Source organism: Sciurus vulgaris (genome assembly GCF_902686455.1).
Source record: "Sciurus vulgaris genome assembly, chromosome: 9".
NCBI lineage: Eukaryota > Metazoa > Chordata > Mammalia > Rodentia > Sciuridae > Sciurus > Sciurus vulgaris.
Window position 1 is genome coordinate 24620292 of NC_136469.1, and position 27787 is coordinate 24648078.

At 39.5% G+C, this 27787-nt stretch overlaps 1 protein-coding gene across 3 annotated transcripts in view; it reads right to left on the reverse strand.

Moving 5' to 3' along the window:
* Positions 1-27787, reverse strand: part of SLC10A7 (solute carrier family 10 member 7) — a 248175-nt gene that overhangs the window by 51168 nt on the left and 169220 nt on the right. For 2 of the 3 annotated variants that reach the window (XM_079154172.1, XM_079154170.1), the window contains one exon: positions 17912-17947. The exons of the other annotated variant lie outside the window; for it this stretch is intronic. In XM_079154172.1, coding sequence (XP_079010298.1) covers positions 17912-17947 — 36 coding nt within the window. The remainder of the gene's footprint in view (positions 1-17911; positions 17948-27787) is intronic. 3 annotated transcript variants of the gene reach the window in all.

Consider the following 27787-nt stretch of genomic DNA (forward strand, 5'->3'; position numbering starts at 1 on the left):
GTGTGTGTGTGTGTGCGTGTGTGTACACGTTTTCTTTATCCACTAGTTTATTGATAGGCACCTAGGCTGGTTCCATAACGTGGCTATTATGGATTGTGCTGTTATAAACACCGATGTGCTTGCACCACTACATGGTATGCTGATTTTAGTTCTTCTGGATAAGTACCAAGGAGTGGGAGAGCTGAGTCATAGGACGATTCCATTCCTAGTCTTTTGAGGAATCTCCACACTACTTTCCAAAGTGGTTGTACTAGTCTGCAGTCCCACCAACGATGTATAAGGGTACCTTTTTCTCCACATCCTTAGCAGCAATTATGGTTATTTGTATTCTTGAGGATTACCTACCGTTCTAACTGGGGTGAGATGAAATCTCAGTGTAGTTTTGTTTTGCATCTCCCTGATTGTTAAGCATGTTGAACATTTTTTCATATTTTTGTTGGCCGTTTGTTTTTCCTATTTTGAGAAATGTCTCTTTAGATATTTTGCCTACTTATTAAGTTGTTAGTTTTTTAACTTCTCCATCTATCACATAATAGACTGTTCATGTGCTCAGTGTTCCAAAACCTTATGCTACTAGAAGACAGTGGAAAAAGGCCATGGACCGAAGAGGAGGTTGTCCATGACCCCCAGGGTCCCTGTGTCCTTTAGAATGCCTATAACCTCTGACCTACTTGACTGCAAACACATGTTAGAGCAGCCCTCCTCTGAGTCACTGTCAGATGAGAGATCACAGTAAGCCATGGATATAATTAACAGGATACCCAAAGCCAGACAAGGGATGGCAGGGATGCTGGGGAGTAAATCCCTCTGGATGGTCCCTTAGAAGTGGCTCTGAAAGGACAGAAACCTCAGGACTGGAGTCTAATTTGGCATAAGTCCTTTCTTTTGAATTGGCCACCAGACCTGGGCTGTGGTCAGTATGAAGACGCAGAGGTGCCCTTGGGGAGATTTCTGATGCTATGAAGTGCCCTGGCATCCAGAAGAAAGAAGAGTGAGCATCTGGCTCAGGGCAGCATCCGAGAACATCACTAGCAAAGTACAAGACCTGATTATTTTGTATGCAGGGTTGATCTTAATGAAAGCAGAAGGAAATATGCTGCCTAGGATATTTGGTTCTTCATATTTTAATGAGGAACCAGTTGTGGCTTCTATTGTAAAGACCAGTGGGGCTTGGAAGAAGCATCAATAATTTGCAGGTAAAGTCTGCAGGTTCAGAATCATCTTGTATTAAGAAACAGCTCTGGGCTTCACTGAGCTACCCCGGCAGATTTCAGTATGTCTCATACTGTCCAACTGTGCTTTAAGATACAGTGTGTTAAATAAGCAATTCAGTCATTGGCTAATTTCTTGTAGGAATATAGTATTTTAAAGCAGAGGACTCGTAAGAAGGTTGGTTTCCTGGTTTTAATATCTTATGCTGAGAAGAAATGATTCATGAAAACTCTGTATGTGGGAATCTAGGAACTTGGTGTTCAATCATTTCAATGATGACTGTGTCTGCCCATTCTCAGGAGCATGCTCTAAACGCTGGGATAGAATAGTGGACAAAATGCAAAACCCCTCCTCTTGAGGGGCTGTTTTTAATAAAAAATTGAGGTCTGTGTGCATGCCTGCCCATCCCGAGTACTTCTCTCTCTGGAATGTCATTTCCCCACTTAAAACTGGCAGGGTTTGAATCTTCCCAAGACTCAGTTTTTAGAAATCTTTTCTAAAACCTCCTCCCCAAATGCTGAATTACCCCCCTCTTTCGTGAACCACTGTCATCAGCATTTCCATTGAACCTCTTGGGATCCTTGGTTGTCCTTATTTACAAATGGTCTCTCCCTAGAGACAGTGTTCTCCTCAAGGTCAGAACACTGACTTATGCAAAATTTACATCTAGGGTAGTGATTCTCAAACTTTAGCATATCAGAAACATCCTGAGGGCTAGTTAAAACACAAACTACATTTGGAAAAATTAGAAGCCAAGAATAGTCAAAGAAATCCTTAGGGAGAAAAGTGAAGCAGGAAGCATCATATTATACTACAGAGCTATAGTAACAAAAACAGCATGGTATTGGCAACAAAATAGACATGAAGACAAGTGGAAAAGAATAGAAGACACAGAGACAAACCCACATAAATACAGTTATCTCATACTAGACAAAGGTAAGACAAACATACATTGGAAAAGATAGCCTCTTCAACAAATAGTGCTAGGAAGACTGGAAATCCCTATGTAGTAGAATGAAATTTAACACCTGTCTCTCGCCTGAATAAAACTCAAAGTAGCTCAAGACCTAGGCATTAGACCAGTTCCTGTGCCTACTAGAAGAAAATGTAGACCAACTCTCCATCATGTCAGCTTAGAAACTGACTTTCTCAACAAGAATCCTAAAGCACAAGAAGTAAAAATCAATAAATGAGATGATATCAAATTAAAAAGCTTCTTTACAGCAGCTCAATTCACAATAGCTAAAGCTATGGAACTATCCTAGGTGCCCTTCAACAGATGATTGGATAAAGAAAAGGTGGTACAGATACACAATGGAATAGTGGTATATATACACAAAGGAATATTACTCAGTGCTATAGAGGAATGACTTTATGGCGTTTGCTGGTAAAGGGATGGACCTGTAAACTATCATGCTAAATGGAAAAAGCCAATCCCTAAAAACCAAAGACTGAATGTCCTCTCTGATATGCAATTACTAACACACAAGAAGGGTGGGGAGAGGAAGAAAAAAAGTTCACTGGATTAGACAAAGGGGAATGAAGGGAAGGGAGAGGGGACAGAAATAGGAAGATAGTAGAATGAGTCTGACATAACTTTCCTATGTTCATATTCATGAACCACAGTGAAATTCCCTGATCATACGACCACAAAAGGGAGCCTAAATAGAATAAGTTATACTCCATGTATGTATAATATGTCAAAATACACTGTACTGTCAGATATATCTAAAACGAACAAATTTAAAAAGAACCCACATAAACTGCTTGGCCCATCCTTAGAGTTTCCGATTCAGAAAGCCTAAGGAGTGTATGGGGAGGGAAGAACAGTGAGAATCTGCATTTCTAACGAAGGTTCCAGGAGGTGGTACTGCTAAGCTGAATTCACATTTTGAGAACACTACTCTAGCACCACACAGTAGGTGCTCAATAAATCTGTTAATTAGAATGGCTACAATAAATAGGTGGGGGAAAAAAAAAAAGGAGTTCGACAATGTTTCCTTTCTATTCTTCCAACTCCATTCAGCTGAGTTACAAAGTTCTACTTAAGTCATAGATTCAAGAAGGATCCTGCTGGCCTCCCACCCAGTTGTCTCCCATAAATACAAGAGCAACATTTTTTGTCCACTTCTATGTGGTAGACACTGCTTTTCCATGCTAAATGTGTGCTGAACAGTTTAATACTCAGCAATCCCTGGAGTGAGCCTAATTATTACCCCCCCCCCCCCCCCCCCCCCGTTTTTCTTATGAGGCAACTGTGGCACAATTTAAACAACTTGGTCTGGGTCACCAGAGCTGGAAAGTGAATGAGCCAGGATCTAAACCCAGAAATCTAGCTCCAGATCCCTCACACTTCATCCTAAGGCTCTACTGCTTATTAATTACAGACGGCACAAGGCACCAGAAATGGGGAAGGGGACAGAGTGGAAGCCGAACCTGGACTCTCCTTTCCTCACCAATGTGTGAGAGAACGGCAGGGGTGGGCGTGAGGTGGCGGGGTGCATGCGCACATGCATGTCTTTATCTGCCTCCATGCGGATGGGGAACTGGATCCTTTCCCAACTGGGGTTCCTGATCTGAATTACAGGACACGGGAAATTATTTGAGTGGTTATTTTCTCAACATTGCCAAGGATGGTAGTAGCTGGTAGGGGTGGGGTGAGGTAGAAGCATCAGAGAAGGGTTAAGTGGAGGTAGGATTGGCTGCTATCAATCCACTCAATTTAGAAATTATTTCATTTGGAAAGAATCTGGAGTTGAGTCGGTAAATATTATGGGACCAAACTAACCAGCCCCAAGAAGACAAATGAGTGGCAGTTCCTGATGAAGAGACGCTGACTGTCTGCAGAATCACACTTATCAACCAGCAGTTAGAAAACAGATGGTGCATTTTAAATCACTCCTGTAAGTGAGCTGACCTGTAAACTGTCATTAATGCACCAGGTCTTCACTGGCTCTGCTGTGTAATCAGCCTTTTATCTCCTATCAGGGAAATCCATTAGCCACAGGCAACGCCACTATTTGTGTCTCTTCTCAGCTATTAAAACATTATTGTATTAAATAATTCACCCTTGATGATTGGCCTTCATTTTCATTAGCATCATATTCAGGGAAAAATAAGAATAGATATTTACAGTGTATACCATAGTACAATGAATGTAAAATCTCTTCTACTAGAAAATCAGGAAGCAGCAGCTTCAGACACAGAGCAGGATTTGCTCCCTTTCTACCCTATTTCCATTCTCCCTACATGGCCAAGAACCCCAGCCCTGGGGGAAAGTGGGTAGGGAGGGACAAGCTGACTGTTTGAGCTAACTCTCTTGCACCTGCTTTCTTGCAGAGAGTCATACTCAAATCTCCTTCCTGTTCCAAAGCCAAGCTTTTAGACAGGAGAAGGGAGAATCTCCCAAACCATTCCAGAATTCTGCCTTTGTCCATGAACTCAGTTCCCTCTTTCCTTCATCCCCTGCTGCCCCTTCTTTCACAGGGATACCTGCCAACTCAACTGATTACTTACACACAATCCATGAGTTACGAGTACATCAGGTGATGGACTCAATGTAAAAATGACTACAACTTTATCAACATTAGGAAAAATGGTTGTTATACAGCCATAATGATTCACTTGCTTGCATCAAACTAAAATTGGGTTATTGCTCAAATGTATTTAAGTAGAGGAAACGATCTTTTTATAGCTAAACAGTCTTTTTTCCTCCTCTGAGAAATCGAGAAAACAGTGAAATAACTTTCTTAAAGGTAAAAAATTACGTAGAACATGATTTCACTTTTGTTTATATGCAAATGTATACTTTCTACTTTATTTAGGTATATTTGAGAATATTATATAATTCAAAGTATACATCATGATGCTTTGATATATGTACACTGAAATGTTTACCTCAGGCTATTTAACATATCTATTACCTCATCTAGTTTGTTTTTTGTGTATTTGGTGAGAATACTTAAGATCTACTCTACTTTTCTAACAAAATTGTGCAATAAATTAATACTAACTAAAGTCACCATGCTAAAATGCTGCAAGGTCTCCAGAACTTATTCATCTTACAAGTGCAACTTTGTACCTAGTTCTCCTATCCCCCAAACCCTGGCACTTCTCTTCTACTCAGTTTCTATGAGTTTGACTTTTTAGATTATTCATATTAAGTGAGATCATGCAGCATGCAGTATTTGTCTTTCTCTGGCGTATTTCATTTAGCTTAAAATCCTCCAACTTTATCTGTGTTATAATTTAATAACATGTAAGATGCTAGTTTAAAAAGTAAGAGGAAAAGATTACATTTCAAGAATTTTGATAGAAACTTTTTTTTTTTTTTTTTTTCAGTGCTGGGGGTGGAACTTAGGGCCTTGTGCACACCTAAACCCATGTTCTACCACTGAGCTACACCCCAGCCCTGAGGGAAACGTAATGGGCACAGTTATAGGTTCTGGTTACTTAGACTATTTAATGAAAAGTGACCAAATACACTATAAGTTGGCTTTTCCTAACATGGTGGGCAGCTTCCAGGACATGGAAGCTAGAGGCAGAGATACACAGAGGCATCTAGGAACAAACTTTGCTCCCTGTCAAAAGGCTTGATCTTGTGAATCTGAAGTTTTTTGCAAGAACCAAAGAGCTTGCTAAATTTACTCCCTCAAATAGAACGAATGTTTAAGTTCCTTCAGGAGGGGACTCAAGGCTTGGGAACCAACAGGTGAGTGCAGCAAGGAAGCCGTGGCTCCCACTCTGGCAGGACCCTACTCATGCCCAGGAGCTGGTGCTAGCGGGGACCAAAGAGCAAGGGAAAAGCCAGGCAAACGTAGTGCTGCCTCAGGCTCATTCTGTGTCTCCACCTCACTCCAGTTAGGTCTGAGGAGTTTCAGGTCAGCAGTGGAATTAGTATCTCTAGGTCACTGATCCTTAAGAGGGGAGGGAGTTGATCAATGTCACCTCTAACACATTTGAGAGTTACTTAGCAGGTCCTCTCCTTGCATTCCCTCCCCAATTATGGTTCAATAAGGTGGGTAGCCCTGGCACCAGCATTTATTAAAGGTACCACTGACTATACTGCTTCACTAAATTCTGAGAACAACCTCTCTGTGATTTACACGTGTGTGAGAAGATAAACTATTATGGACTTCAACAGAAGATTCATCTTCACTTTCTTTAGAATACTCTGGGCACAAGGCTGAGAAACTGGCTTTGCGAGAAGCAACTGGGGCAACCAATTGGCTAGTTCCCCTTTGAGTGCTTTATGATTATTATTAACATTTTATGTATCTCTCACACATGTGACCATTAATTATGCAACAATAATTGAGAACATATTACAAAAAATAATCACAGTACTATACATGACATTAATGGCAGTATACATTACTTTTGTTGATGGTGATGGGACTGAGAATTTTTCTATCACAGGCAGCCAATTACTAGGGAAATAATTGCTGATTGTAGACTCACAGGCTGCCCCTGATCTTTCTGACCCAGACGCTCCCTTTTATGAATTTCTATTAAACTTCGTCTGAATGACAGTTTAGCAGTTAATTTTTCCTCTAAATTCCTCCCATATTCTTTACTATATTTACCCAAAATAAGCAATAATTGTGCCTCATTCTTCTTTGTCTCCCTCATTAATTAGATTACAAATGTTTAAAAAGCAGTAATTGAGTGCTGATAATAGATTTTAAAATGAACTGTGTCTTCCTGAAGTCAGGCTTTGTAGACATAACCTGGAAGGATCATTCAAGGGGAAGAAGTTCAGGTGTAAAAACATCTTATGTTCTTTACGTGTCAGATAGTCTAAAGTTATGCAACCTTTTTGGACCTGTTTTCTCCTACAAAATGAAGGCAACACCAGCCTCTAAAGGTAGTCACGTTTATTACATGGGACTAACTGTAAAGTGCCCATAATAGCTACTGATAAAGGTAGAGTAATCTCTACCTTTCCCAACCATTCTGGAAAAACAAGGTGTTGTATGCAGTATGGTGATGATGCAAGTCTATTGGACTTAAGAACTGCTGAAATGGAAACTAACTGAAGAGATAGGCAGGCCAAAGGAACACAGTTACACTGGAAAGAGGCTGGTATGTATGCACTGTGCATTTATGTGTTTGTGTATGTGTACACATTTGCATGTGTGTATATATGTCTAATTACCACAATGCCTTATAAATAGCTTGATTAGAAGCCAAGTTATAGGAGATTGGTCGACACAATAGCAGAGCCAGTAGTGAGTGGTGCCCCCATTTACTTAAGGGGTTCTTACATGATACCAAATGGGTAAACATGTAGGTAAATGTCAAATATCCAAATGTTCCCCCACATGAGAAAATGGTATCATCTATAAACTCTGAGGAGACTGGCTTTTAGTAGTGGTCAAAGTTTGGACCCTAGTTTCAAGAGGTCTTGATGTTTAATTGATCTTGATGGCTGGGGAGAGCAGAAGCAAGCCTTTCCACAGTATAAGCTTAAAGTGTTAGTGATATTCCTGTGCCAAGCATGAACTTATTCTAAAATAGTGGTCTGTAAAACTCTGGGCCTTGAGACCAGAACAACATGATCCAATATATTGTTTCCTTCCATCATAATTATGTGGGGTTAGACTGACTTGTTTTGCAGTGTGAAGTTATCTCTCTGCTTCTTCACCTTAACTTTCAAGTTTAGACACTGTTTCCTCGCATTCCTCTTCTTAGGGTCTGCCACATGTGATTGGAAGAAGTGGTGAAGTAGTGACTGTGGAGGCTTCAGGGCAGCAGGAGCCCATAGGGGCCTCACCCTGCCCCATCACTGCCCTGGCCCTGTTCACTGGAAGGTAAAACACAACTGCCTGGCTTCACAGCTGAGCTGCTTCACTCAGGACTGGGGTCTCATCTTCTTAAACATCATTCCACACTACTTTTTAAGTTTTAGAGTCTCTCTCCTTCAATCTTCTCTATTACATGCTGCTGAATAAAGAACATAATAATGGCTGCTAAACATAGTGTTAGTGATAAACCACATCAAAGGAAAGATATGCAAGTTTTTAAGTGGTGTTAGAGCAGAAAATCAGAACTATGAAAAAAATCTGAAGTAAGCAGGAGATCCCTTAAGAAACATTAGTGGTTTCTACTACCTTCCTATGCTCCTCAAATTAAAATGTTTCTTTTATTTTAAAATTCATGTAAAAAAAAAAGACTTCTAGTTAATGAAATGTTTTCTATTTTAGTAATCTCCTTTGAAATATGATGATACTTGGGGTACTTAGAATTTCTACCTTGACTTTAAATTATCTGTGCACATATCCTATTTTCTTTTTTTAAACCATAAACTCTTTTTTTTTTTTTTTTGCGGTGCTGGGGATTGAACCCAGGGCCTTGTGTTTGCAAGGCAGGCACTCTACCAACTGAGCTATATCCCCAGCCCTAAACCATAAACTCTTTAAGGGAAGGGTGAGTGTTATGGTTTAGACATGTGGCTTCCCCCAGAAGCTCATGTGTGAGGCAATGTAAGAAATTTCAGAGGTGAACCCAACTGGGTTATGGGAGCCTTAACCTAATCACAGCATTAATCCATTTGAACAGATTAACTGGGAGGTAACTGTAGGTGGGCAGAGTGTGGCTGGAGGAGGTAGGGCATTGGGGGGAATGCCTTTTTGGGTATGTCTTTTGTCCCTTGTCTGAAATCAGTCTCTCTCTCTCTCTCTCTCTCTCTCTCTCTCTCTCTTGCTCTTGCTCTCTGCTTCCTGGTGCCATGTCCTGAGCTGCCTTCCTCCACCACACTCTTCTGCCCTGATGTCCTGCCTCACCTTGGGCCCACAGCGAGGTAGCCAGCTATCCTATGGACTGAAACTGCTGAAACTGTGATCCCCAAATAAACTTCCTCCTCTAATTGTTCTTGTCAGGTCTTTTGGTCACAGAGGTGAAAAAAGCTAAAACAGTTAGTGTCAGATTGATCTTTGTAATATTCAAATATGGTATACAATAATAGATATTTAATATTATCAAAAAAAGTAATTAATTTTTCATAGCAAACAAAAGATTTTATGAGTAAGGCCAGGACCTAATCTCCTAATCATTTGTTTACTATTTGAATCATCCTAGTCATTAATTACTCAATCACCTAATTCTACTGCCCTCCTCCCAGCAAATATTTATTGAATACCTGGCATTGGAGGTAAGGTCATGAATAAGACATGCATGATTCCAACAGAAGTTAAATCTTGTGAATACTTACTGCTTATAATATTGTTTCATAAGGAAAATGACTAAAAAATTTCAAGTGTAGTTTTTAAAACTGGACAAGGTCTTAAATATCCCCAAAAAGACAAATTCCATAGACTAAGGTATTTGTACTCATAAAATAAATAAAGGCAATGATTTCTGCCCTTGCCCAAGTCAGATAACTGAGATAATGTGTATGAATATGCTTTGGGCTTTGGATCTGCTATGGTCTGAATGTTACTATCCCCTGTACCAAGTTTACGAGTTGAACCCCTACCCATTAAGAGGTAGGATTTGTGGAGGTGACTAGGTCATGAGTGCTGTCCTCATGAATGGGATTAGTACCTCAATAAAGGAGACCCTAGAGTCAGTTGGCCCTTTCCATCATGTGAGGATACAGCAAGAAGGAGCCATCTCTGAACCAAAAGCATGCCTCACCGGACACTGAGTCTGCCTTGATCTTGGGCTTTGTAGTCTTCAGAAGCATGAGAAATAAATATCTTTTGTTTATAAAGTCACTCAGCTTATGGTATTTTGTCATAGCAGCCTGAACAAACTAATACAGGGTCTTAGGAATAAAAGTAATATTTCAGGAAAAGTTTCATTGTTCTTACTGTGACTGTGACAATCATAGTGGACTCATTTACATATAAGATTATAATATTATAGATTGTACATGATTATAGAATCTTATAGTTTTAAAACTCAGCCTATCACCAAGGTCTGAAGCAGTAGAACTGTTGCTGCATTTCAGATGAGAGAGAAGGACCTGGATGTCATTTCCTGGGATTATTTTCTGTTTTTCTCTATGAAGTGTGAAATTTAAATAACATTTGCATGGTTCTTTACAGTTTATAACATGTTTCCACATAAATTTACTCACTACTTCTTATCATAATTTTCAATTTACAGAGGTAAAAACTGAGACCAAAAAAGGTAAAGAAGATTATTGTTATGTAACTCGTATTCACTGCAAATTAAACCAAAATTTTATGCTTTTTCACTTTACTGTGCCCCTCTCTACAAATAGAATATGAGGGAAAGACAATTCAGTTCCTTTAAAGTGGCTTTGCAAGAAGATGTATCCTAATGGCATAACATGTAACAAGACAATACTAGTATAAAAAATAGCCCCACCCTGACTCTTTGGACAGATGCATTTGTTCATTTGTTCAACCATGAATTCAAGAAAAGTTTTTGAGAGGTTTCCAAGGTCAGGTGCTATTTTGAGCATGGGGGTTACAATAGTGTCCAAAACCAGAGGAAGGCCCTGCTTTCTTGTGACGCTGATATATTAGGTGGGGGAGAAGATACTGAACAAATCAATAAATGATTAAGATGCATCTGACAATAAATGCTAAAAATAACAAGTGATGATTAAGTTACATGTCAACTCCACTGGGCGCAGGGATGCCCAATGGCTGATAAAGTATTATTTGGGGGTGTGTTTATGAGGGTATTTCTGGAAGAACAACTGAATAGATTGAGTAAAGAAGAACCACCCTCATCAATGCAGGCAAACATCCAATTGATTGAGGGCATGATAGTAAAAAGGCAAAGGAAGAGAAAATTTGCTCTTTCTTCTTGAGATGGGACATCCATCTTCTCTGCTCTTGGGTATTGAGGCTACTAGTTCTTTGGTCTCCAGTACTACACCAGGACCCTAGCCCTCCAGCTCTATGGTGTCAGACTTGGAGTAGGACTGAGAGTTATACCACCACCTCTTTTAGTTCTCAGGCCCTTGGACTTGGACTGAATTACGTTGCTGGCTTACTTGCTTCTTCAGATTGCATATAGCAGATGGAAGGACTTCTAGACCTCCATAAGGATGTGTGCCAACTCCCAATAATAAATTTCCTCATACAGAGAGATATAGATATGAAGATATCTTTTGTTGGTTCTGCTTCTCTGGAAAACCCTTACTAATACAGAACAGTTAAATACAGTAGGGGGGTGGGGAGAGAATGATGATGGAGTACATTATTTAATATGAAATAGAAAAGTGCTCTCTCTCTCTCTCTCTTTTTTTTTTTTTTTTTTTTTTTGGTGCAGGGGATTGAACTCAGGGCTTCACACATGCTAGATAAGCACCCTATTGCTGAGCTACATTCCCAGCCCACGGAGTCCCTCTTAAAATGACATTTGACAGGAGACCTAATGAAGGAACTCATGTGGATACCTAGGGGAGGAAATCCCGGCTGAGTCAACAGCAAATGTGAAGACTCTGAGCATGGCCTTGGTGCTGCTGGTCTACCCTGCTTCATTTACCTATTCCATTCACTCCCCACATAACGACCTTATATTTTCTCTCATCAACTCTCCACTACCACCTTGCCACTAGCCTTATATCCAATTTCACTGAGGAAACAAAGCCAGAAGAGAACTTAGGCAAGCCCCTGTAGTCACATCAACCAGTTTACTTGCATGCCTTCTCACATTCCCTGGCTTCCCTCCCATTGCTAGGATGAACTATTCATGCTTAGGAGGCCACATTTTCCCTTTATTCATAAGAGCTCAATCCCTTTCTCTCATTCAAGGGCATGGGTTCATGAATTCCTCCTTATGTTTTCTATATCAACCCCCCCCCCCCAATAACTAGATAAATCCTATTAGTGGAAATTTGCTAAGCTTTCCAACCTAAAAAAAAAAAAAAAAGAACTGTCTTGATTCTTCATTAACTTTGTTTCTACCCCATTTTCTGTATCATTTTCAGCAAATTTCCTCCAAAAGAATTATAAATTATCCCTGTTCTTAAAGCTTCTTCTTCTCTCCTTTCTTAAAACCACTCCAAATGAACTTTCAACTATACAGTTCTGCTGAAATAGTTCTTGTTAAGGTCCCCAATGACCACTATCTTGTTTAAACCAATAGTCAATTCTCAAACTTCATTTTAGTTGAACTATTAGCAGTGTTTAAAGTAGGTGGTCATTGCTGCCCTTTTGAAATACATTCTCTGCCAGACTTCTGGAATATCAAAATCTCTTGGTGTTCCTTCTAGGCAAATTGGCCATTCCCTGGCCTTCTTTGCTTGTTCTCTTGATACTGTAGTGCCCTAGGCCTTGGAATTCTTATCTTCCTTCTCTATTCTCCATTTGCTTCCAGTCTAACTTGAAATCCACCTCGATGCTGACCTCTCCCAAGTGAATATCTCTAGTTCAGACTTCCCTTGAATTCCAGATTTACACTGTCAATTGCTTACCTGAGGTCTCCAGTTAGACATCTAAAAGGCAGCTCAGTCTGAACACGTTGAATACTGAACTCTATATAGTTTCTTCAACCTGCTCAACCCTACAGTCTTCCCTATCTTAATAAATAGCAACTAAGTTCCTCAGTTGCCTTGGTTTGGAGTCTTCCTGACCCTTCTCTTTCTCTCATGACCTTCATTCAGTCTCAGTTCTACTTTCAAGTTCTTCCAACTACTTCCCACCAGATTTATTCAATCACTCTAGTGCAAGCTCATAGTATCTCTTGTTATGATATTGCACTTAGTCTCCAATGGTCTTCCTGCCTCCACAATCATCCCTTTACACTCTATTCTCATCTAGAATCATCCTTTTAGAAGGTATGTCAGAACATGCCATTCCTTGATCACTCATTTAATAGCTTCCTGTTAATACAATCCCGGTGAAGTACTGGGACTGGCCATCCTCAGTCTCCACATTTGCTCTTGGCTCAGCCGGGATATCCCCCACTACGTATCCACATGGCTCCCTCCCTCACTTTCATCAGGTCTGACCAAATGTCATTTCAAGAGAGCCACCTTCCCTGAATCATCCTTTTAAAAGGTATGCCAGAAGCAATTCCTTTGATCAAAACCCAAAACCCATTTAATAATATCCTGTTCCTCTCAAATTAAAATTGCAAGTCCTTACAAAGGACTTTAAGGTTCTATATCATTTGGGCCCTCCCAGGCCTCTGACATCGGAAGACTCACTCCTTTATCTCTGCCAGATCTTTGCTCAAATATCCTTTTCACAGTGAGTCAGAACTTGACCACCCTAATTAAAATAGCAACCTTCTCCATGACTCCACTCTGGCATTTCTTATTTCCCTTCCTTACTTTATTTTCTCTGCACTGCTTAACATCCACCTTACACACTGTATTTTGACTTGGCTGTTTCTTTCTATTTTTGTATAGAACTTCCATGAGAGCACAGACATCCTTTTTATCCTCTTTTTTGCTCATTGCTATATCCTGGCACCTGGGAAAGTACCTGGAGGAGGAAGAACTCAATATAGGTGGGGGGGGGGGGCGGATGTAGCTCGGTAGATTTCTTGCCTAGAATGTGTGAGGTCCTGGGTTCCATCCCTAGTACTAAAGGAAAAAAAAAAAAAAAAAAAAGAACTCAATACATAGATTGAGCATGAGCAAGTGGTGAATAGGTTTAAATAACTTAAATAAAAATTTATAAAGAATGCACAGAAATAGAGTTCAGGTAGGAGTGAGGTTTAATTTTTAAGATGAGTGCTTCTATGCTAATGGAAATGATCCAGAAGAGAGAGAAAATGTGATGATGTAAAAGAAAGAGAAATCTATGTGAATTGTATCATTAAGTGGGCAAGAAGAGAGAGCACTACTGGAGGGATTGGCCTTAGAGGGGAGTAAAAACAGTTTATCTATAAAAACAGGACAGCTGGCAAAGAATATGACTATGAATGCAGGTAGGTGTGTTCTTGTCATTTCCTCTGATTGCTTCTCATTTCCTCATCATACAATTTCCTTTCAGCATTAGTTGATATGTAAAGAGAGACATTAGCGATTCCAGAGGCAAGGAGAACATGTGAAATGATTCTCCAGAGTGGGAAAGTGAATGAATTAGGGGAAGGTAGCGTGAGTGCCAGGCTCACTCCCAGTTAGTTGTCATGAATTTCAAATGAGACCAGTGTCATGGTAGTGTTTGTTTCAAAGTGTTCAGATACATATGTAGGAAGGTGTAGAACTGGATTTCAGCAGGCTTGGTGCTTTGCTAGATAAATACGAAGCACTGGGATGAGCAAAGATTGTTGATGGTGCAGATAAGAAAGGAATCGTACTGAAGGACTAGGGGATCTGGGCTGCCTAAGATGAGCTATGAGAGCGTGGAGGTGAGGGTGGGTGGGGAGAGGTCAAGAGATTATTAAGGTGACCAGGTAAATGAACTGGCCATTCTAGTGAGTTTGAAGAATTTTTCACTTGGAGAGTAAGTCATGAATGAATACCAGACAGAGAGGATATTTGAAAATAGGGTTATGGAGGAATGAAGCTTATCAGCAGGAGCAAAGTCAAGGGGGCTGACTATTGGGACAGTTGGCTGAGATGAAGCAGAAGTCAACCTTGTTGGAGAAGAGGTCAAGTACTGGGAAGGTCATATGTGTGAAGGTTGAAAACACCAAGTTTCGGTAAACTTTTAAGAAGAAAACGATGGAAGATGCTAACACTGTTCTGGACTGATAAAAAATGACCTGGGGTGCTATTGATAACTATGACAAGAACTGATTTTTGACATAACATTCAGGTTTTTTTTTTTTTTTTTTCAGTACCAGGGATTGAACATAGTTGTTTTGCAAGTGAACCTCATCCCCAACCCTTTTAAAAAGTTTTAACACAGGGTCTTGCTAAATTACCCAGGTTGGCCTCAAACTTGTGATCTTCTTGCCTCAGTCTCCTAACTGGCTAGGATTACAGGTGTGTACCACCTCACCAGGTGTACTGGCATGACACTGAAAGGGGATTTTATGCAGAAGGCATGGGAAGTGACCTGAAATTGGTGATAAGGTGCAAGGAAAACACCATACCCCCACTCAAGACTCAGTGACAGGAATCATGCTTGAGGCAGAAACATTCATCAGAAGACATGTTTCAGTTGGAGCAAGAAAGTGAAGGGCATATTCTGAGAACAGGTTAATAACAGGGACCTGAGATTCCATCAGCAAATACTGCCTTCTGTAGCAACTATGCCTGAATATGAGAAATTTCCATTTTCAAAATATGATAAAATAAGACAATACAATTTCCAGGAGTTGGGCTTCCATAACAAAGCCCACAAGCTGGGAAGCTTAAAACAACAGAAATATATTTTCTCATAGCTCTGGAAGTTGTAAGTCTGAAATTGAGCAGAGCCATGCTCAATGAAATCAGTGTGGAAGACTGCTTCCTCTTCTCTTCTAGATTCTGGGGCTTGCTAAGCAGTCCTTGGTGTGCCTTGGCTTGGAGATGCAGCACTCTATCTTTGCTTCCACTGCCACATGAAATTTTCCATCTGTGTCACCCTCCTCATGTAACACTGGTCACATTAGATTAAGGGCCTACGCTACTGCAGTATGACCTCATCTGAGCTAATTACATCCTGCAATGACCCTCATTTTCAAATGAGGCCTTACTCTGACATACTGGAGTTTAGGACTTTAATGTATTCTTTTGGGGCAACATTCGACTCATAACATCAGTGCAGAGAAAAAAGATACACCTTTTATGCATGTGTTTAGATTTTAAGTCACTCAAGTTTTTGATCCTACTCAGTAAGTAAGGCCCGCTAGTCCAAGTGTTTAAGAAATTCACTGTTTTTAAAATGCACAATGACCTAAACAGATAAAAGAGTATGTATTGTGCATATGAGATAAAATCACATAACACAGAAGTACCTATTAATGTGCTACTAAACCTACTGGTTTAGTAATGGTGTTACTAAACTTACTGGGATAGCCCAGTTGGCTCAGAAGGAAAGTATTCGACTTTTAAGTTGAGGGTCTTGGAGTTTCTTTCACAATTCTTATAGCGCTATTATTTTAAAATGTTGAACTAACAACAGCTCACAAGCTCATGGGTCTGAGTGGAGGAAAGCTTATAATAATGTGACACCACAATAATACTCAGCTGAGAATATCTGTAATGGCATGGAGATGGGAAGGAAAGGGAGAAAAGTACTCATTTGATTACTTCAACCACAAGCTGAAACAGGGCAGCAGAGATTCCAGGCTCTGAGATGTTCATACCCCAGGGCTCAGTCACCTGTTGTGGCTGTAACTTCTCTTCTGCTCTTAAATGAGTCTCATGAGTAAGAAATGCCATTCTTCTGCAGCGTGGAAAATCTAGGCTCTGCAGTCATTTATTGTGCACAGACTAGATACGCAGCTCCGTCCTAGTACCTTGATGCTCAGTCTGGTCTGCATCCTGCACCCACGGAAGGTAGCTCCAAAAAAAATGCCCTTGGGGTCCCAAGTCTTGGTGAAATAAAAGCACTACCTGCAGGATACCTGCAGTTCCTGACTTCTAGTTTGAGCAAGGAGGTAAGCGCCATGTCTTTTCTTCCAAATTAATGCAAATATCCACTTTAGTTTTAATTTGACTCACTGCAAATTCTAAACTGGTGGGGTCTAAAATAATGAGGTTTGTTCTGCTGTGGGAAGTGATCTGATTACTTGACTCTTCTTACCGTCTTGGAATGGAGCCGGCATTTCAGAAGGGAGGGTGAGGCTGCAGCTTATTACTTGAAGGTAATGTCTTTCATGAAAGATGCAGAATCCAACTGTTTAGTAGGATATCTATCCCTCTCTATTTCCCACACAGCTGGTAAGAAATGAAGTCCCTCACTCTATTACTCTAATTGAATTCCAACTTGGGTAATTACACTATAATTAAATAAATTCTCCCCATAGTTTCAATTCACTGACAAATAGTGCTAGTCAAACAGCTCTATTTCACTCCCAGAAACACATCCCCACTACATTTCAGTGATAAGTGGCGTGATTTATATTTGGAAGATGTGTGTATGAAAAAATGCACAGTTCATAAAATATTTTAGGTATCATTCATGATTACATATGCTTTGCTCAGCATGAGATAACATTAATTTCTATTATAATCTTTCATCTAATTTCTCATATGCTTAGTGCCAAAAGAAATAAGACAGTTAATTAGCATTACTTGTTTTTTGTACAATTCTTGTTGAGTTAATCAGTGACTTGTATCTACTTTTATTTCTACTATTTTTTTTTTTTTTTTTCATTTCTAAAGCACATTTCATTACCATTGGAAGTCAGACTAGGGAAAGGTGTTACTGTTTCCCATTCTACAGATGAAAAAATCAAGGCAGCCTCCTGCAAGGTGAAGGGCCTAGGTGACATCAGTACCAGCCTTGGAACCTCAGCTTCCTCTGATGCCCTGGCCCAAGGTTCTTTTTTGTCCAACACTGGGTTGCTATCAATCACTTGAGTTTTACTAATGAGAAAATAAAGAGCAGCACATTTTTGACCTCTGTCATAGGTCATTAATTTGCAATAATGAATGATTTAGTCAGGGGAGGCCTAATAACCGGGACCAAAGCTGTCCTTGGGATTCAAGATTATGGAGCGTCTTTGTGTCGGCATGTTATCACTTGACACAGCTTCACTGGAGGAACAGTTCAAGTTGTGAGGTAAAATGGTGCAGAACTCAAACTTCAATTTTATTCTAAGGACCTTTCTGAAAGGGCTGTAGATGGCTTTTAATAAAAGATATTAAAGACAACATCAAAATACTCACAAAAAGCAGCAGTAACAGGGGTGTTATAACGATGCCCTGAAAGAAATAAAAGAGATAATGATCATTTATTGGCTGAGAAGAAAGACACTTTCTTTGCCATTTTAAATTCAGATGCAAGGAAATGCTATCCTTGTCTCTAATAAAATCTGGGAGATAAAGAGGGAGGCCCCAATCCTGGCTCTCCTACCTTCGTGCATTGGCATCTCCATTACAATTATTTGTAATTGGGTATCATTAAAAATACAACCACCGATCGTCCTTAAACTTGCTTTCCTCCTTTAAAACTTAAGTTCCCTTCCACCCCATGGAAGCTGGTGGCTGGCAAGCTTTCTCACTCCACGGCTTTCAACTCTAACTTGGATAAAGTGCCCCTTTTCAGAGAAGACAGGTGGTTTAGTCCCAGTTGGGGTCCTCTCCTGAGCAAAGACCACGTCAGCTGTGATGAATGAGATGTCGTGATTTTGTAATGTGAACTGATCTCCCCTAGGAAATGAGCTGGGATCTCAAAACTCATTTCACTTGATTAGACTCCATGTCTCCATGGTGGAAGGCAAGTCTTTCATCTAATTCAGCCACACAGGACCACCTCGGTCCCTCTGCCTCCCCCAGGCAGGAACGAGCAAAAGATTTGTTTTCTTCAATGACAGGGAACAGTTTGAGGCTGTTGCCGATGAGGCGGGATACAAGCTTTAAGGTTTCTTGAAGGTAAATCTTTAAAACTAAGTGTTTGAGTTGGGAGTTTACATGACAGGTTTCGGTTTTAGAGCAGCAGATGATTATCCACCCCCTTAGTTCTTCCTTTATCTCTCAACACTTCGTTATGATTTATACAAGAAAAAGCATTTCATATTTTCATTAATGCATTCTTCTTGGAACTTTAAAATTTCAGAGTCTGAGGCTGTGTGTGTGTGTGTGTGTGTGTGTGTGTGTGTGTGTGTGAAGGAAGGTAGGAAGAGAGAGACAGACAGACTATACACTGTGCCCAGGATTCCAGTTGGGAGTACTTCACTACTTCTGAAAACAGTGCTTCAGGTATTTATTGTTCTGAAGGTGGCATAAGAGGGACTGGCTTACCATGTCTGATGTTGAACCAGGACTTTTTTGAGTATATACACACATGAATATTCTCATACGGATTTATTTTATTGTTAAATAATAGAATGAATGCTTCTTTGTTATGCAAACTTTTGCAATTGGCAAAAGGAAGTAAAACATTTTAAGTGTCGTGCTTTTAAATCTATTTATTAAAACATGTACCGTAGTTTATCAACTCTACTGGTGTCTATGAAACAGGTTCTCATTAGCACATTTCAGAGAGTCAGACATGCCAAATGCCAAAATAACATTTAATTTTGAAAGACTACTGTCCTTCAAGGACTTGGAATATGGTCAGACCTCAGGATGAATTTCAAACTTTACAAGGCGACATGGAAGTGAAACTATCTGGCTATGATGGAGTCACCTAATTTCAAGTCAATTTGTTTAAACATTTATACATTTATTTCCACTTATATGTCAGGTGCTGTGCTCCTTATTGGAGATTCAAAGGTGAATCCAACATGGTACCTACACTTAAATAGCTTATAATCCAGAAGGGGATGCTTGTTGATGAACGAGATTCAATACAGAGTGAGGTATAACAGTAAATTTACTGATGCAAGAGGAAAAGAGATGTGAATTATTTCTCTTTGGGAGATCATGAGAAGGAGGAGACACTGAACACACAGGAAGAATGAATGGAAAGTGATCCAGCTGAAAAAGGGCAGGACTATTCCAGGAAAAGGGAGGGATGCTCAAAGCTATGAGAAGTTGAGCAGAATGGGAAGAAAGGTGTGAAGTAGAGGGTCAGAGACCAGATCACCAAAGGCCTCACTGGTCAGGAGAAGGAGCTTAAAGTTCATCCTATCAACAATTGGAAATTTGTGAATTATTTAAAGTGAGGATATAATGAGTTGGTAAACAATTTAGTATATGGAGAATGAATGTGACTTGATAACCTAACCTGTTTTTGCTTTATTTATCAGTTCACCTAAATGCAGTAAAAGAAAATGAAAACTTGAATTAATGTTAACTATGAAATATCAATAGCACTACTAACACTTCTAAGAAACAAGAAAGATAGCTCTGATAGAATAAGAATTTTTACCTAACAAGAAAGTGAGGATTGTCACCACTTTGGACATTTGTCTTGGAGGAATTTATGCCATGCATGGGGACACATTTGGATATTCATTTTGTTTTCTTTGTAATAAAGGACTGGTAATAGTGTTAGTAATAATACCAGTACTATTAATAATGGTATCTTACTTCAGTGCTGTCGGGCATATTTTAAGATTTGACTGTTCCCTATTGAGGGAGTTAGGTTACACACCAGCCCCATTTTATACATGAGGAAATGGGCTTAGAAAAGCCAAGGAACCAAACCCAAGGCCACATAGCAAATGAACAGCAAATCCTGGACTTGAGCCAGCGTGAGCCAACTCTAAATATGGAGCTGACTCCATTACACCACTGGTCACTGGGAAGCAGATCACAGCTAACAGTATGGTTTTCTACAGAATTCTACTTGTGACATTCATGTAGTGATTAGTTGCCATCTGATTTTGTCTCAAGTTGACAACAGATTCTTAGAGATGCCCTCGTTTTTGGAAAGCAGTGCATGGTTGTCTGCAGGTTTCTCAGCATGAATACTTCAAATATCTACAGTCACCAACACACAATAGTTTCTTTGCAGCTCTTCCGAGGACTTACAATAATCTTTATTTCTAAAACATTAAAAGTGTTACTAAGTAGGATGTATTTTCTAATTGTGAGTTAAATACTCCTCATTATTTTCTCAAGAATGGTTGTTCAAGTCCATTAATTAAGACTGAATTATTATATAATGCTAAAACATGCTTTTCAGATGTATCAGGAAATGAGTCAGCCATGATGCTACTAAGTCTGACAAGAGCACCATAATTAGGTTTTGGTGAAGTCATCATGATTATTATTAAAATAACAACAGCTAATACTCATGAAGAACTTATGTCAGGGGCTGGGCTTTGTGCAAGCTGCTTTATGTCATCCTCATAGCAACCCTATGCAGTGGGTACCATTATTATCCCCAAACACCAGGGAAGGAAGGGAGCCTTGGAGACGCTGGGTGACAAGGGAGGTGGCAATGCCAGGCATTGAGCCTCTATCTCCTTGGCTCCAGGGCCTGTGCTTCTGAATGGAGTAAACAAAATCTTTGCAATATTAAGCTATTTCTTTGGGGTGAGATTTTAAGAGCAAATCTGAGAGGAGTTTCAGATTCAGTATGTCTTTGTGATGACATGAAACAAATTGAGAAATAGGCCATCGTGTGATAGGGATGATACACATTTTTAAAGTCAAGCTTTTGCAAATATCAATGGTAAAAGGCTGAACTTAAAATTTAAACTATGACAGCAATAATCATTGAAAGTGGGAAATTCAAATAAACATGTTATTTTCTCTTGGTCTATAGAGGCTCAGTTTAATTCCTTCTCCTTTCTCCTTACTAAGTGAATGCTACACAAATGGAAATAACAACAACAACAACAACAACAAAAACCTCAAAAGATGTGGTGGAAGAGCACTTTTAGCAAAAGATGTTAGTCCTCCTTGCAGATGCAAGGTCAAGACGTAGTTTTTAGCATCCTTGCAACTGGGACGGCATGTAAAGCTTTTGGACTGCAACACCTGAAGAACTCAAGTCACAAAGTGATGGCTTTCATTGTCTCCTGAAAAACTTTGAGAAAATCCATTTACACCTCTGATGTGTATGACTGGGTGAATATATTTCAATGATATTAGTGGAAAGAAAAGAAGTATCAAATCTAAAATCCTGAGATTTAGTTGCATTAAAACATAAACAGAAACCCAACACTCACATTAAAAACAACAATAAACTATAAATGTACTTCTCTCAGCAATAGGGCTTACTTAAAAACCCAAAATGAAGCAAATTTCTGACGGTATTTTTAATAGAAAATGTTATCAAAAGTTGCAATAACCACAGTGATCACACGAATACTAAAACTGACTTCTAAGGCTACTGTTTCCAGGATATGGCATTAACTCAGTTTTCACAGAATGACAGAGGCTCAGCTTTGCAAGGGATCTTGGAGACCCTCTGGTCTAGTCCTCACCTGATGTGTAAAGCCCTCTGTCTACCGCCTTCACATCCTCACCAGTGATATGAGCGGAGATGGTTATCCATGCCATGGAACTTCCACAGAGAAAATGTTCTTTTCCCCAAGAAGTAATAATAGTCTGTCTGAAGGTTGACAAAGAGGCAGTTCTGTCTTACGCTGGTCCCAAACCACTAACATTGCTACCTTTTCTTTCCTTGGAGCAACTTAGGGCAAGGTTCAGCTTCCTGCCTTGTGATGGCCTTTTAACTAAGGCTCTTGAATGGTGCAAATACAATCTTGGTCTTAGCTATTTCCTCTGGTTGTATTTTAGGACTGACACTGCCATTAGCATTTTGGTCCTAACACGAAGGCTTCTCCAGGCTGAACGTCCTAATTTCCTCCCATGGGGCCTCTTAGAGCAGGGTTCTGAGCCTTTCTTAGCATATGTTTGCCCAGGTGCATGTAAGGTCCATAGCGCCCACTTAGTAATTAATGGACTGAAATTTGGAAACGACAAAAATAGGACTGTATGTCTTTTCAGTGTCATTTTGGACCACTGTCTAATGGGCCAATCCAAGGATAGCTAGCTATCTCAGGGGATATACCTTTGTCTGACTTTTACTGATTACTGGTTAGGGCTCAGACTATGAAATTCCAGATAAACATACAGAATTTTGTCCAGTAGATACGAAAATTATGTCAGTCCAGTAGAAAAAATGACCAAAAGGATTACGGTGTTATTGTCCTATAATATAACCTAGCCAGTTCTGTCTCTAATTCAGTACACTATTCAGCATGCTTCGCTGATGGCTATGTAACCTCCTTTCTACGATCTCAGAACCAGTTTTGCCATCCTGCCGATCTCCTCATCAATTCTTTCAGTGAATGGCTGCCATGTGTTCATTCACATGTGTAAGAGAGTCGTGTCTTCAACTTTTTGAAAATTATACTTTGACAACTCCTTTCATCTCAGCTTCATGCTTACATAAATACAAAAATCACTTACAAAAAGATTAAAGGCCAACTAAAATCCGCAGCCTGTTTTTGCTTTTTTGTTCTTTGACCAGTATATAGTAATATCTTAAAAAGTTAGAGTAAGGTTGATTCTTCAAGAATAAAATTAAATCAAAGCAATATGTAATGAGTGGCACCAGCCAACAAATCTTAAGCAACCAATTATAAAGGGGAAGGATGAGAAATTTTGGAGACAACCTAAATTTAGATCAAATGGTCAGGGTGTATGGTCAACAAAAAATATATTATAAGCAGGATGTCAAAATATATAGTTGAGGAAACTTCTTCTTCTTTTTTTAAGAGAGATGCCTTGGAGCCTTGGGAAGAGCAGTTGAAAAGAAAGTGTGGCTACTGGCAGGTGAGGGCCTCTTTCCTCCTCTCTATGCTTTCGTCTATAAAAACTAGACCTTCCCAGGCTAAGTTCCTTAAAGTACCCAAATGAAATACTTAGCAGTAAGTTCATAGTTTTGTCAAGGGAGTAGGATATTCTAGTAGCTGATATGAGCTTTCTGGTTTGTTTAGTAGGTAAAGTGAACTAGAGTAAAGATATTTCTCATTATTTAACTATTTGAGCTGAACCATACCATTTGAGCATAAGATATTTGAGTTGGATTACTCTAGACACTGAGACCATCCAGTTCATTCTCACTAGTCTGAGACCATGCTTGCTAAGAAAACTTAATACTAATTTTGTTTTCCAAGTAGCAAGTCCCGTAGGAAGGGATCATACTGACTTAGCTGACACCTGGTTTCCTAGAACACAGACACACTGAGTTGTGCTAATGATAATGAGTTTCTAGACATGCAAAGCTAAGGCCCTATTCTTGGACTTTGATGGTCCCATTAAAACAACGTATTTTCCTTATCTCTCTGATAAGAGGATGATGATACATAATGGGGGGTGGGAGGGAGGCAAGAATGGAGGAAGGATGGGTTGTATAGAAGAAAAAGAGGGGTGGGAGAGGTGGGGGGAAGGAAAAATAACTGAATGAGAAAAACAGCATTACCCTATGTACATGTATGATTACACAAATGTATGATTCTACTTCATGTACAACCAGAGAAACAAGTTGTACCCCATTTGTTTATAATGAATCAAAATAAATAAATTATAAAAAAGCCATATTTTCCTATGTACCTATATAAAAACATCACAGAGAATCCCATCATCATGTACATTCACAAGAATGAGATCCTAACTAGAATAAGATAGAGTCCATGCTTGTATAATTATATCAAAGTGGATTCTACTGTCATGAATAACTAAAAAGAACCAATAAATAAATAAATAAACAAATAAATAAATAAATAAACAAACTTTCAACCTAAAACAACAACTACCACCACGTTGCCCCATGAGGCCTTACGGGCATGAGAGCTGACTGGTCTCAGTGACATTACATTTACATAAACAAACATTTATTGTGTGCTATGTATCAGACAGACTTCACTGGTGCAGACGGGAAAGGTGAAGGTCCATGCCCCAAAGGGATTCCCATCACAGAAGGCACTTGGACCTTGTTCCTTTCTAATTGCAACATGTCCATTAAGAAATACCTCTACCATCTTATTTTCAAAATGTGATTTTTTTTCAGACCAAAATTAAGGATCTTATAAGTACATCCATATTAAGTATTTTCTTATTAGATATGGCCCATTATCCTTTTAGATTTCAGTCTGTCACTGATCCATTCAACACACACCTACCTAGTGATTACCATGCCAGACCCTGCTAGATGCTGAGGCATAGTGGTGAATGATGCTTACACAACTAGTGTCCTCAAAGGTTTTAGAGAAGACAGATAAGCAACTACAATAAAATACAACTGTTCAAAACAGGGAGCGACAAGAGTGCCCAACAGGGAGGTGAGCTCAATTAGGGCGAGAATGAGAGAGGAGAGTTAGGAGTTAACCAGACAAGAGAGGTGCAGGGCAGAGGGAGGGAAGAGGAAAAATACAGGCAGGGACAGACCGAATAAAGACTTTGAGGTGAGAAGCAACTACAAAAACTGAAAGTGAAGAATGGACTGTGGGGTGTGGTTGTGAGAGCTGAGTTTAAAAGCCAGATGAAGTAGACTGGCCTAGTAGTCTATGGCAAGGAACAAAAAGGCCAAGGAGTTTGGGGTTCATTTCAAGCAAGAGGGAGCCACTAAAAGAACTAATGCATCCATGAGTGTGAAGAGGAGCCTGTGGCAATGACACGGTATCTACAGTAGGCTGAAATCACTCTGGGTACAGTTTAGAGAAGGAGTCAAAGCTGAAAACTGAAGAAGACTCATCAGGAGGTTGTTCAGTTCATAGTTTAGCCAGGAACTGATCTGAATTAAAGTGATGGAATCTTAGTGATCAAAATAGACATAACAGATGCAAGAAGAATTTGAAATCAGACTGGCCAATTAACTAGTGAGTGTGTGATAACAACAAAGATAGAATTATTCCTTAGTTTTTTCTGAATTAAGTAATTATTGACCAAATAGAACATCATAGAGCCAATTTCTGAACCGAGCTAGCATTGGGAATGAATGTTGGGGGAAGATTATAAGTTTGAGGTATTTGCAAGGTTTCCAACCGGAGACACTCTAAGTAGCTGATGGATGGGACTGAAGCTCAGAGTAGAAGCTGGGCAGCGGGTATAGTTGATTGAGTCCCCCACACATAGCTGGTGGTACAGAGAAGATAAGAAGTTAAGGAACATAAAGTACAGACTGAAGCACATCAGAGGCCTAGAAGAAAACAATTTCAAAGAAATGACTAATGTGGAAGTTAAACTGTAGTGGACTGATGACTAAGTGGGGAGACAGAGCTTGAACAATTCTTTCAAGAAATCTAGGTGAACAAGGAGGAGAGAAATGCAACAGGAACTTGAGGGGAATGAGAATGAATATGAAGTAAAGGAGGTTTGTGGTTTGGTTTTTTGTTCTGGAAAGGGAAGCTTGAGGATTCTCAAAATTCATAGAAAAGAGATAGAAGGGGTCAGAGGAATAGAAACTTGGTAAAGAGAAAGAACAATATATACTGCACCAACAGAGGCAGCAAGAAGTTCTGGCACACAGCTATAGGGTTTAGTTACAGAAAGCAGGTGAGAGAGAGAGAGGGAGAGAAAATAAGAATGAATCTTTTCCTTGTATAAGAAAAGGATAACAGGTTCAGAGAAAGATAGGCCTGTATATTTGATGTCAGAAAGGTGAAGGAATTTTCACTTAAGAACTTCTCTTTTCTTTATTAAGTAGAAGGTAATGGATTTTATTGAGGGAAGATGAGTTCAGAGGAAGGAAAAGTCAGCGAATAGAGACCTATGTTAGGACTAATGAGAAAGTTTGTCTACAATTGGGAAGTGTCTGGAGTTTACCATACTTCAAAGATAACAAGTTTGCCTGGCACATTTCAGGTATGCTGGTAGAAGACACAAGACTCTGGGGTCAAACACAAAGAATTTTGTCACTTACAGCACAGCAAGCAGCCTAAGCTTGGTGCTAGTGGCAGTTTTCCTCACCCTGAAGTCAAGCAGAGTGAGACATATGGGGTCAGGAGACACTGCACAGGCAGTGGGCTCTGTTACAGGAAAGGAATACGAAACTTAGGGAACCCGAATCTTTTATAATAGGTAGGAAGCAAATCTGTCCTTTGCTCTCAAAGGTGGAATTCTGTTTCTGTCTTTCAAGGCTGTTTGCTATACAAACATCCCTGTAAAGAACTTAAGAATAAAGGGCAGTCAGTGCCTCTGCTCAAGAAATGTACAAAAACATCAAGACTTATCTTCCAACAGAAGAAACATCCAGCAAACCAAACTGAGTTATGCTAGTCATCTAAACACGTGAATTATCAAGTTCATTATTGCTGCTTTTAAACATCATCACTAAACATCATTCCTTGTACAAAGAAAGGAGTATCATTTTGAAATGGCCAGAAAAATTTCCTTCCAAGAGGACACTGATCCTCTATTATTCTTTGGTCACTATCATTCAAACAAATACGATTTTAATCAAATGAACTGACTTCTAATTCTCATTCTCTCTCTCTCACTTGTTCTTTTTAAATAGGGGAATCTGCTAACTGTCTTTTTGAAATCCAGACTCTCATTAGATTAAAATGTGGTCTGAGGACCAGTTTCACTGGCCTTACCTGGAAGCTTGTTAGAACTGCTGAAACTTAGGCTCCACCCAGACCTACTATATCATAATCTGCATTTCAGTAAGATCTCTGGATAATATGTGGGCACACTGAAATTCAGAAAGAATGGCTGTAGACTCTAGAGCAGGAGCTGGCAAATTTTTTCTGTGTAGGGCCAGATAATAATTATTTTTCACTTTGTAGGCCATGCTGTTGTAATTACTCCACTCTGCTGTTGCACCTGGAAAGCAGCCAAGGACAACAGGTAAACAAACGGGCATGGCCGCAGTTGCCCCAAGGGCTGTGTTTGGCAGGTTTCTGTTCCAAAGTACTGCTTTGAATTAGCAATTACATTTCAAAAAGAGGTAAGTGTAACACACTTTTATTTTTAATAACTTGGCTTTTATTGAACCTGTATTGGCTTCTAAACATCACACCTTTTTCCTTTGTAACTCCTTATTTGATTAACCAATCATTTTTTTTTCTAGACAGATATCAAAATTACTAGTTAGTAGTATATATATAGTCCACTTTCTTCTTCTTTTTGATATTTAAGGTGATATCTAGACATCCCCAGCTATTTATTCTGTTCCTTTTCTTTGTGATTTGTCAA